This window comes from Ambystoma mexicanum, chromosome 2p (genome assembly GCF_040938575.1).
Source record: "Ambystoma mexicanum isolate Mex_15411 chromosome 2p, UKY_AmexF1_1, whole genome shotgun sequence".
Lineage (NCBI taxonomy): Eukaryota > Metazoa > Chordata > Amphibia > Caudata > Ambystomatidae > Ambystoma > Ambystoma mexicanum.
Genome location: NC_090923.1, coordinates 487,018,613 through 487,031,050, shown reverse-complemented (window position 1 = coordinate 487,031,050; position 12,438 = coordinate 487,018,613). Strand labels below are relative to the sequence as shown.

At 52.1% G+C, this 12,438-nt stretch overlaps 1 protein-coding gene across 1 annotated transcript in view; it reads right to left on the bottom strand.

Moving 5' to 3' along the window:
* The window catches only part of IARS1 (isoleucyl-tRNA synthetase 1), a 2,025,584-nt gene that overhangs the window by 649,490 nt on the left and 1,363,656 nt on the right, over positions 1 to 12,438 (bottom strand). The window contains exon 24 of the mRNA XM_069643896.1: positions 8,370 to 8,472. Within this exon, the coding sequence (XP_069499997.1) occupies positions 8,370 to 8,472 (103 nt within the window). The remainder of the gene's footprint in view (positions 1 to 8,369; positions 8,473 to 12,438) is intronic.

The following is a 12,438-nucleotide window of genomic DNA, read 5'->3' as shown; positions in this document are numbered from 1 at the left end:
TCTTCCCAAACAGGTTGTTCCCGTCGAAGGGCATGTCCAGGACTCTGGTCTGGACGTCCTGCCGGAAGTCCGTAGCTTTGAGCCATCCACGACGTCGAAGGCAAACGCCGTTGCCCAGCTGGCGGAACCCAGTGTCGGCGATGTCCGTCGCCACGGTGATGGCGTGGTCCGAGGCCACCTCACCTTCCTGCAGGATCTCAAGGGCCTCCGCCCTCTTGTCGTCCGGCAGAAAATCCAGCAGGGGAGCTATCTTGTACCAGAGCTCCCTGTCGTAGCGGGCCACGATAGCCAAGGCGTTGGCCGCTTTAATCGTCGTCGCTGCCGACGAGATGACTCTACGTCCCATAGTATCCAATTTCTTTCCCTCGCCGTCCGGCGGGGAAGTCGATGTGGAGGCCGCACCCCCCCCCGCTTTCTTCCTGGCTGCCGCGGAGACGACGGAGTCCGGGGTAGGCTGCGCCCGGAGGCATAGGGGGGCCGTGTCCGGGACCCGGTACTTTTTCTCGTACCGGTCTCTTCTAGCTGGCGTCGTGGAAGGGTTCTTGAGGAGGGAAAGGCCCTCATCCCAAATGTCGTCCAACAGAGGCACTGCGAGGACCGTCTTCCTCTTGGCCTCGCGCCGCTGATAAAGGAAGCCTTCCTTTTTCTTCTCCTCAGGGCAGAGTTGGAAAAGCTCGGAAGCCCTGGAGATCATGGAGTGGAAAGATCCGATCTCGTCGGGCGGAGAGGCCCTGGTGGGAGGCGACGACGGAAAATCCTCGTCGTATGTCTCGTCGTCCGTACCCGTCGCTGCCGTGTCAGTCCCCGTATCATCCCCTCGGGTGGACGGGGAGGAGGGCTGGAAGGGGCGCGACGGTTGAAAAGGAGGTGGTGGATGGATCCTTCTTTTCTTGGTAGGGGGAACACCAGAAGGTCCCGGTTCTGGATCCCCCGACGGGAGAGGTTCCTCCGTCGGTAACGGTAGCCTCGTCCTTATCTCGGAGCATAAGGACTGTATGGCCAACAAAATGGCCGCCGAGTTGTCTTGCGGCGCTGGCAGAGGGGAATCCGACGGGCGAGCAGGGGCCCCGTCGGTATCCTCGACGATGTCGTCACCTGCGTCGGGGTCCATTCCGACGGGCTGGCCTTCTTCCACGCCTAGGCCGTGGCTTAAGACCTCGATCAGCTCCTCCTCTGAGGCTGAGGCCGACTCTACGACGACGCCCTGCCCCCCCTTCTTCTTCCCCACGGAGGGTTTCACGGGGGTCCTATCGATGGGCACAAAGGAAGACTCCCTCCGAGGAGGCAGGGAGATTCTGGGCCCTGAGGTCGCCACCACTGGTGCAGCCACCACAGGCTGAGCCAGGGCCGCCGCGACCGTTTCGATAGAGGGCTTGGTCGGATGGATCAAGGCCTTCACCACCTTAGGTGCGCTCACCGCCTTATCCTTGAGGGAGGGGGCACTGCCACGCTCCTCCTCTGCCTTAGAGCTCGACCGGGGCGCCTCCAGGAGCTTCGCCGGGTGCTCGGCCTTCCTCTTACCCGACCCAGAGCGTTGGCTCGTGGTTGATGGTGCCGGGGAGGGTGCGCCCTGCCTGGCGCCCGTAGAGCCCGACCGTTCGGCGCTCCCGGTGCCAGCGGACTCGCGGTGCTTGGCCTTATGTTGGGCCCCCGTCGCCGGGGCGCCCTCAAAGGTCTTAGAAGACCGCTCGGATTTCTTCTTCTTCTCGCCAGACGGGCTCTTACCCTCCAGCCAGTTGGCGAGACGTTGATGGCGGTCCTTCATGGTCCGTTCCGACATGTTGCCGCAAAACGCACAGTCCTTTTCCACGTGCGTCTTGTCCTCATGAAGGCAGTAAAGGCAGAAAGAGTGTTCGTCCTCCTTGAAGACGTTCTGCAGCTGGCATCCAGGGCAGACCCTGAACAGCTTTCCGGGCGTCGAGCTTCCCTTCTCCTGGGCCATCTCCGAGACCGGGCCTGAGAAGCTTCTGGAGTCCTCCGAAGTGTAGCTCGACGAATCTTCACCCTTGAGGGGCACAGATGAATCCGACACGGGTCCCCGTTGATCGGATGTAGGATCGGTGGAGCTTGAGGCTCTTTTGACCGAAAGAATTGAAGTTTTTTGTGAAAAGCGCGAAAAAATAGCACTAACGCTCGAGAGCAATAGCACGAGGATCCCAACACATGAACGTGCGGTAAAAATCTGAAGATGGCTGCCAGAGGCGGTGCTTAGGTAGAGGGCAGTCATTGGCTGTGGTCAGTATGACGCAGAGACCAGTGATTGGTTATTACTACGAAAGACAGATCAGAAACGAAACTGATACTGGTTTTTTCTTTACCGAGGATTCCCAGCCTGACGACGGGGAATATTCATGAGCATGTGAATCCATGCCAGACCCCATGCTGGAGAAGTACAGCAGGGGTACACCAGACAGGAACGCCGTAGTAGCAGCGATGGGTTCTCGGTCGGTTGGCCAACCGGTGACGGTGCATGATGCAGCCGGAGAGCCACCTGGAAATGGAAACCTTGGAGAGGGCCTTCCCTTGATTCACAGCGCCAAAGTTCACAGTTGTGATGTCTTCCGAAAACTCTTTGTGCAGTCCACGTAGAACTTCAGCGCTCAAGCCACATCCAGCGAGTGCAAAGTCCTCTCAGCCGGCAACGGGAAGAAAACAAGTAACACCAAGGGCTCGTTGAGATGGAAGTGCGACGGGACCTTGGGCATGGAGGAGGGGTGCATCCTCAGCACTACCCTCATCTTGTGAAATGATAGATACAGGGGCTTACAGGAGAAGGCCTGGATCTTTCCCACTCTTCGCGCTGAGGTGATGGCCACAAGAAACGCTGTCTTCCATGATAGGAATTTCAGCGGCGCCAAATGCAAAGGCTCGAATGGCGGTCCCATGAGCCTGGTCAGCACCACATTCAGCTCCCACGAGCGGAACAGTCTTTTCATGAACTCCTTCACCAGGTGGTGCGACCACGGCGACTACTGCCCCGGAGTTCTGGTGTAGCGGGAGATAGCCGCCAGATGGATTTTGATGGAGGCATGCGCCAGCCCCGCCTTGGCTAGCAACAGCAAGTACTGCAGCACTTGAGGGGCCATAATCCGTAGAGGGTTGATCTTCTGTGCACGACACCAGACAGAGAACCACCTACAAGTCGAGGAAGCCCTGGCCTTGGCAAGCACCACCTTTCAGTCCGCCGGGATATCGTAGCCTCCGAACTATAGTGCTGCAGGAGCCAGGCCTGTAGGTTCATCGATCCTGGGTCGTGATGCAGGATCGCGCCTCCTTCCCTGGCGAGAAGATCTGAGTCCGTCAGCAGCCTGACTGAAGGGGACGCTGACATGTCCAGAAGGTCCGGGAACCAAATCTGCCTCGGCCACGCCGGTGTGATGAGGATCATCCTGCACCGGGACCGTCTGAGTTGACTGATGAGTCGCAGAGGCAACAGCAATGCATAGAGGAACAGGCCGTCCCAGGGGAAGGAGAATGCATCGCCCAAGCTCCCCGGCTGGGGAAATCTGCTGGCGAACCTCCGGCACTTGGTGTTTGTCGCCGTCGCAAACAGATCGATCCGGGGACTGCCCCATCGTCGGAAGAGATGATCCACTTGATCCTGCCGAAGCTCCCACTCGTGGCAAGAGCTCAGCTCCCTGCTGAGTGAGCCGGCAACAGTGTTCTTCACTTCTGCCAGGTGGAAGGGTAACAGGAACATCCCCTGAGCGACGGCCCAGTGCCACAGATCCTGCACTTCCTTGGAGAGAGCCGGGGATCTGGTGCACCCGTGCTTCCGGATGTAGAACATCGTGGTGGTGTTGTCGGTGAAGACCTGCATCACTTTGACCTTGAGGGACAGAAGGAAGGATCTGAGGGCCCAGAACACGGCCCGGAGCTCCAGGACGTTGATGTGTGTTAGGCAGAATTATATGCAGTACCCTTTGGGAACACCACACACAATTAAGACTACAAGTGACAGTACAAATTCACCTTGTACAAATTCACCTTGGGTACAAGCCTGTACTACACAGAAAGAGTGGTAGCAATGGCTGAGCAGCCAGACTTATCTCAAGAGAAAGTGAGCAGTATCAAATAGTTACACAAAAGACAGCAATTACTATGATTCAGGCAAACACTGACTCAAGGTTTTCAAGTAAAATAATATACATTTATTTAATCCTCAGTTGTATAACATTTCACTAAAGTCAAGCAGTTTAAAAATCACACTCTTAATACACCACACTACTCCCAATAATTTCAAGACAAGTTAAGCTCACAAAATGAAGTGGGAGCAAAATGGCAGTCCAGTAATTTAAAAGGGAGAGAAAGACAAAGTTAACAGAAATTGAACCACACCAACAGTTAAGTACTCAGGGCAAATGAGCAAGAGGAACTACAGTGATAGAATCGGGTAAAAAAGGCTTAAGGCCAGAGTCAATAGGTCAAAAGTCTTTTGCTCAAGATCACATGGTTCAGGGTAGTTCGCAGTAAAGTTTGTGCCACGAGTTCCGGACGAAGTTGGTCGGCAGAAAAGTTAGTTCAAAGAGAAGAACAAGTCCTCAGATTGGAGAAAGATTTCACACACTTTCCCGGCAGCTGAACGAAACGAACAACCGGGTTTGCACACTACCTTAAAACTGAGAGGGAGATGTAGCTGAGGCGGACGTTCCTGGGAGTTCCTGCAGGCTCTCAGTTCCTGAAGCAACTGTCGGACTGACACGAAGTAGGAAGACTGGAGGGTCCTGCACTACCCAGGGAAGAAACCAGCAGCAGAGCAAAGCAACAAATAAAAGGTGCACTCCTTAAAACCCAAGCAGGGTCCGACCTTCCTGGCTATCCGGCCCGCTGTAGCTCTGTACAGCGAATTCGACCAGAGGAGGGGTCCTGGCTTGAAGTTTGGGCAAACTGGTTGGTCCCACCAGCTCAAGGGAAGAAGATTCCTGGAGGATCCTCTTTTGTCGTTGGAGTTGAAGATTCAGACCTGCAGCAGGGCTTCCCCGGCGGTTCAGTCGTTGTAGGGCTCCTCTTCTGTCAGCTCCTCATTGGTTCTTTCATTCCAGTGGCGACTCTGCCTTTCCAGTCCCAGAGACCTGCTTTTTATGCAGTTTTCCCCCATTCATACAGCCTGGCTGTCAATCACAGAGCAGGGCTGCTGTCCTGGCAAGGAAAGTCACCCAGCCAATCAAACAGGAGTGCAACTGGGGTTACCAAGGGAACCCATGGCAGGGGTCCCAAGATTCCTCCCTCACATCCTGCCTACCCAGACTTTCAGGTGCTTTAAGGAGGGCTTCCGTGCAGAAGCCTGTGAAAAGACGGCGAACAAAGGGATCAAACCCGGTATGGCGCGCAGAGTAAAACACGAGAACGACTTTTACAAAAAGAAAAGGCGAATGAACCCAGCCACAGCCGAAACAAAATATATTTGGTCACCTAGTGAATCTCTCAGCAGCTTTGCTGGATTTCAGGTGTTTATTTTTTCCACCTGGTAAGCGTGAGAGCCCTTTTTCCCACTCTTACATGTGTTTTGCCATGTGTATTTCTACTGTTTGTGTGATCTTGTGCTCTGGAGCTACACACTCCATGAGCCCCACTTTTGTGTGTGTAACACAGCACCTTCCGTGCATCTTTGAGACTTACCTCTGACTCAATTCTTTTGGGGCTAACTACTGTCCCCCAGAAACAGATAAAGTTGCCATTTACTTTATGTAGTCATTTAAAACTACAGACCCAGCACACCCCATCTTACATGGAGTATTGGATGGGTTAGTTCCTATCCCTTTTTGTCTGTGCCTCTCTGAGCTCTATTTTGCTCTCTTAACACTAAGACTTGGCTGGTGGCGGTGGTATCTACCCTAACCTTTCTACCGCGATTATACTATATAAACATGGTACTGTTTTAGGCTATCCTATTAGCCTCAAACTTAAACCCGCTTGACCAAATACTTTTTATTTCAGCTCCGGTTGGGTTTTATTTCCATTTATTTTTGTTAAAGTCCTTCTTGTGTTTTACTTTGCGCGGCAAATCAGGTTTGCCTCCTTTGTTCGCCGACCTTTGGCGGGCTTCTGTCCACAAGCCCTCCTTTGGCGTCTGGGTGTCTAGGTGTGCGGAATGTGAGGGAGGGGTGTAGTCAACCCATGCACAGGGTATCCTTGGCGACCCAAGTCGCACTTTGTCTTGATTGGCTGAGGTGGTTGTCCGGGCCGGACAACCCCCCTGCTGAGTGTTTGACAGCCAGGTTGTGTAAATGGGGGATTTTGGTAAAAAAAGGCAGGACTCTTTGAGCTTGAAGTCAGAGTTCCCACTGGAACTGCAAAGAACCGAAGAGAAGCAGAGAAGAAGACGGCTGATGCAACTCCCGAGTCCTGGTGAAGCCCTGCTGCAGTCCTGAGCTATCTACCCTTCAATGCAAGAGAAGATCCAGTCCGGAGTCTTCTTCCCTTGAGCCTGGTGGGATCAACCAGCTCACCTTCAACAAGCAGAGGATCCTCTTCTTGGTCGAAATCGCAGCACACAGCTGTAGTGGTCCGGACAGCCATCTGAAGAGCCTCTCCTGTTTTAAAGGAGTGCAACTTTTATTCACTGTTGCTTTTGCTGCTACTGGTTTCAACCCTGGGTAGTGCAGATCACTCCAGACGTCGTCCTTCTTGTCCCCACGACTGAAGCTTCAGGAACCGTGAGTCTGCAGGAACTACCAGGAACAACTGCCGTGGCACCAGCTCTTCTTCATACAAATAAGGTACTGTGTCCGACTTCGAGGAACTAGGGTGAACCCTTTTCTCCTCACCAAAGACTTGTCCTTATCTTCCTTCCCTCTTATAACTTTTGCTTCCCTTTTGACAATATCTAAGTACTCCTGGCAATCTCGAATCGTGAATTGTTCTAACCTTGTGATCTTCGACAACAGGACCCCTGTCCCATTGACACTGGCGCAGGCCTATTGATTTTTATCTACGTTTTAGAAATTGTCTCCTGATTCTATCTGCCTTGACAAAAGTATTGCCCATGATTTGTATCCCCAATTCTCTTGTGTTAATTCATGTGCTAAGTGTGTTTGACTACGACAACATTTCTGTTCGCGGGTACGCTTCTCTTTCGTAAGACCGAACTGTCATTACTGTCATCAGTGATCGCGTGATAACCCCCGCTAACGTCTTTGTTTCACAACACTGGTTTGTCAAATCCAAAGGTACTTACCTCGCATTGCTCTGCACTAGGGGAATTGGTTTTGTGTAGTCTATTTTAAAGTGGGGTTTTACTTAATAGAAGTGAAGTGTTTTGTGAACAGATGTTCTAAAAATAAATGTACTTTTACTTTTTAACCAGACACCTTGAGTCAGTGTTTGCTTGAGTCACAGAAATGGTAGTCCTTTGTGTAATCTCTACTACTGCTCATTTGCTCTTGAGATAAGTCAGCTGCTCTGCTACTGCTACCACTCTAACTGTGTAGTACAGGCTTGTACCAAAGGTGAAATTGTACTACCACCTGTAGTCTTAATCTTGCGTAGTGGTCCCTAAGGGCACTGGCCAGGATTATGCCTAACAGCCACAGCAACGGTGTCCAGCATCTTCAGCATCAACACATCCATATGCTCCGGACTGGAGGAGCTGTTGGAAAATGTCTCTTAGCAGGCGATGATTTCTTGGTGGTAGCATTATTGTTGCAAAGAACGGTGGTGCCTCTTCCTGTAGGAAGAAGAGTGCACCTCCAAAGAGCTCATTGAAGGAGCTCTTGCAGTGGTGCTTATCTGAATTGTTTCTCCTCATGAGAACCGTATTCCTCCCGCTCCTTCTCAGTGAAAGAGGACTTCAATTTGAAGGGGTAAATTTTTTGTCCTTGTGGGAGGTTGTTATAATGCATGCTGACGGGTCTTATTGGGGTGCACAGACTGGCAGGAGCCCCAGTCCTCTGTGTCATGGTGTGTCCAGACACCAGAGGAACCTCTTGTGTGGGTCAGATATGGCTATCTCCAGGCAATACCTGTATGGGTTTGTTTGCAAGAGTATTCAGGGTATTAGGCATGGTGCAGTAACCAATTTAGAGCACTGCAAGTGTGAAGCACTTGGAAAAACAGGATAGAGATCATGGGGCGAATATGGCTCCATAAATGCCACTCAAGCCATATCCAGTACCATGGGCGGCACTCCTAGTACTCCAGTACTCCTGTATGTAGGAGTAAGCAATCATTAGAATTAATGTTAAAACATAGCTTGTGAGGATTCAGTAGAGTTTTAGTGCATAAGGATGGCTAACACAACCACTGATAAGCACTTGGCTGGTAGAAAGGATTACACAGCCCGGAAGGCCACATTACTAGACATGGGTTTTCAGTTATGCCCCTTTTTTACATATGGTTGGTGGCACTGCACATTTTCAGTTATCACCCACCTTAATTGGAAGAGTTTTCCTGTCACGAATGACACGTCCAAGCTCAATAACGGACTGCATTCGGGAAACTGCATTTTCAATGTTCTTGTTGATTAGTTTCTCACTAAAACCAAGAGAAAAATCACCATTGATAGACTTAAGAAGTAGTCATGAAGAAATACACAAGTCATTTACATCGAACTTTGGGACAGTGACTTGCTTTCAACAATGACAAATGCCCCTGTATAATTCAGTTTCAGGACAGGGTGTGATTTTACAAGGATATAAGATGTTGCAGGAAACATTGTCATCAGAGAATACACAAACGTTCAGCATATAATATCTCAGATTCCCTTTTTCAATCTATAAGGATATACATCTCTCAATAGTTTATGAAATGTTCTTTTCAATTATTTTAATGTCTCGTTGTGCTGGTTGTGTCCTAGCTCAAATTCCAATTCTTCTGAATTCCTCAAAGGGCAAGTGTGATATGGTCCCATTCTGCCAGGGTAAGGGGGGCAGCGTCCTGGAGGTAGGGGTGGCCAGCTTGCTACACCGTAGCTACCCAGACGAGACCTCATCTCCTGTACTTACTGTTAAGACCAATCCTTCCCCCAACATACACATACGCACTACAAGTCCCATGAGCCCATGGGAGGGAAGAAGTCAAAGGAGAAATTATAAGTTACTCACCGAAGTGACTAACATACTCATAGTCCCCTTTCCTCAATACTGTATGGGCGTCCCTTCCAAGTGACGGGAGATTAAACCCTTTTCACCAGAAAAAAACACCTTCCCCTTTACATTTAGAGGCGCGCGGCCCAGGGAGCATGGGCTGCCCTTACTCCGCCCTTCAGCGCCACACCTCAGTCCCCATTGACGCGTGGACAATAGATTTAGCATTGCCTAATGACACCAGTATTATTAGGGGGGACATTGGTGGGACGTATGGAGGAAAGGGGACTGTGGACTAAGAGTACGTTAGTCACCACGGTGAGTAACTTATAATTACTCTTACGTCGCCTTTCCTCCATTCTGTATAAGGGATTACAACTGATTGTAGCTCCAGGGTGGAGAAGAGACCCTCCTTAAGCAAATAGGTTTCAGAGAACCGCCTGTCCGGAAGCTGCATCAGATCTAGAGCTGGCTTCCAAACAGTAATGCTTGCCGAAAGCAGAAGGAGAGGCCCAAGTGGCCACCATGCTTATGACTTGCCAAGGGACATGGTGCTGGAATGCGATGGCAGTTGCCTTGGCCCTGACCGCGTGGGCATGCATGTTGGCTGGAAGCGGCTTGTGCTGGACTTCATACGCTTCTTTGATGGCCGAAACCATCCAAGGGGCTATGGAAGCCTTCGAGGCCTCATAGCCTGGTCTAGAGCCTCCAAAAGTGATAAACAGGGCGTCCGATTTGCAGAAGCCCTTGGTCCTGTCCAAGTAGAATTTCAGAGCACTCCCGACATCCAGGCAGTGCAGCACTCTTTGTGCTTCGTCCTTAGGATCGGGAAAAGACGTAGGAAGGATTATTTCCTCGTTAAGGCGAAAAGCTTACGGACGTGGGCAGAAATGCTGGGTGCGTCCGCATGACTACCTTGTCTTTGTGAAAGGTGGTATATGGCTCAGAAGCGACCAGCGCCTGGATTTCGCGAACTCTACGAGCCGACATAAGCCCGACTAGTAAGGCCGTCTTAATGGTGACCATCCTGATGTCCACGGACGCCATTGGCGCGAATGGTTTGTGTGCCAGTGCGTCCAAGAATATGTTAAGGTCCCACACCAGGTGCGGTCGATTGATGGGCGGGTAGAGCCTAGAGAGACCCGTTGGATGTTTTTTGACGATCGAGTTGGCGGAGGAAAAAATGCCTTCCTCCGAGTTCTTGTAATCCCCAATGGCTGCAAGGTATGTGCTGCAGGTGATCACCTGTACACCTAAATGAGTGAGGTGCGCCGAAAAGGAGAGCACATCGTCCAAAGTGCAAGCCAAGGGGTCAATTCCCTTGGAGTCTGCCCAGTGGCAGACGCCAAGGGGTCAATTCCCTTGGAGTCTGCCCAGTGGCAGAATCTGGTCCATTTACTTTTGTACTGGGCCCTGATGGCTTTGCTCCAGGCGCCTTGAAAGATCTCCAGATTGGCCTGTGAGAGGCTAAGGTGCCGAAGCGTTACCTGCTCAGGTACCACGCTGTGAGGGCTAGTTTCCCTGGCGCAGGGTGGATGACTGCCCCCCTGCTGCGCCAGAATATGTGCTGGGCCCGTCGGAAGTTTTATCGGGGGCAGTAGTTCCAAAAACCATGGCCTGGCCGGAGCTATCAGAATGATGAGGAGTTGGCAAGACTCCTTGATCTTGCAAATTACCCTGCGGATCAGAGGAGTGGGCGGAAAGGCGTAGGCTTTCATGGCGGTCCACTGGAGGTGTAATGTGTCGCCCATAGAGCCGGGGCCCTGACCTTGCCAGGATGCGAACTGGGGACACTTCTTGTTGTGCCAGGTGGCTAACAAGGTCGTTTAGATGCCACTCGCAATTGTCCACTCCCAGCTTGCTGAGCCTGTCCGTTTCCAGGTTGGATTCCCCCGGGAGGTTGACTGCGAGAGGCAAAATGTTTTCCAGGGCCCATTCCCACATGCTGATCGCCAGTCTGCACAGAGGAGGGAATCTGGTGCCTCCCTGCTTGTTGACGTAGTACATGCTGGTCGAGTTGTCTGTCTGGATAAGGACAACCTTGCCCTTGAGAAGTGGTAGGAATGCTCTGAGCGCTAGCCAGATGGCGTTCAGCTCCAACCAATTGATGTGGTATTCCTGTTCCTGTCGAGTCCAGGTGCCTCAGACCGAGAGATCGTCCAGGGTAGCTTCCCCAGCCCTCAAGCGAGGAGTCTGTGGTGATGGTGGCCTGCGGAGAGGACGGCCGAAAGGGCTTGCCCATCCGTAGGTTGCAGTCCATGGACCACCATTTAAGGTTCGAGTGGAGAGATGGACGAGCGGTGATCTCCGATTGCGAGCCCCGCTCCTGATTCCATGAGGCCGCGAAGTGCAGCTGAATCCTTCTCATCCTTAGTCTTGTGTGCAGCACGGCTAATAGGACTGCTGCAAATAGACCCAGGAGATGTTGGTACCACCATGCCGAGGTCGCCTCTCTGCTGAGGAAGTGAGAGGTGGCCCTATTGATGGCTGAGATTTTTTCCTCTGACGGGAAGACCTTCTCAGAGCACGTGTAGCAATGAGTCCCAAGAATGGCAGAGTCTACATAGGCTGCAGCTGTGACTTCGTGAGGTTCAGCGAGAAGCGTAGATCGTGCAGTGTGTTTATAAGGGCATGGGAAGAGTGGCAAGCCGCTTCTGGAGATGTAGCCCTGACGAGCCAGTCGTCGAGGTATGGGTAGATGTGGAGGCCCTGCGCTCTGAGGAAGGCAGCCACGGCGTTCATGAGTCTGGTAAAGACCCTGGGGGCCGAGTTGAGGCCAAATAGAAGGACTTTGTATTGAAAATGGTAGTCCATGATCCTGAACCGTAGGAAAGAACAATGGAGCTGCCAAATCGAGACATGTAGGTACGCCTCCTTCAGGTCCAGGAAGCACATCCAGTCTCCGTTGTTCAATGTCTCCGCTATAAAAGCTGGAGTAACCATCCTGAATGTTTGCAAGGGTAGGTAGAGGTTGAGGGTGGAAAGGTCCAGCACAACTCTCAGGCCCGTCTGGTTCTTCTGAATGGAAAAATCCTGGAGTAAAAGCCGAAGCCTTGCTGGGAGGCTGGAACTTCCTCCACTGCCTGGCTCTCTACGAGCGACTGGATCTCCGCCAAAGGAGTTGCTGTCATAACCTGTGGAGGGGCTGGGATAGGAAGGCGGTACCCCGTGGATACTATGGAGAGGATGCAGGGGTCTGCGAAATTCTGTCACCAGAAATGTGCACACAGAGCAAGCCTGCCCCCCACCAGAGACACGTGGACCCGGAGTGGCATGTCATGCCTTCTTTCCCTCGAAGGCGGATGCTGAGGAGGGGGACTGGAAAAGGCCCTTACACCCCTACCCCCCTTTTTGTTGTTTGCGCCGGTTCAGCGGCGGCTAGCGGTCCGGCTGCCTGGATCTGCGTTCCTGGAAG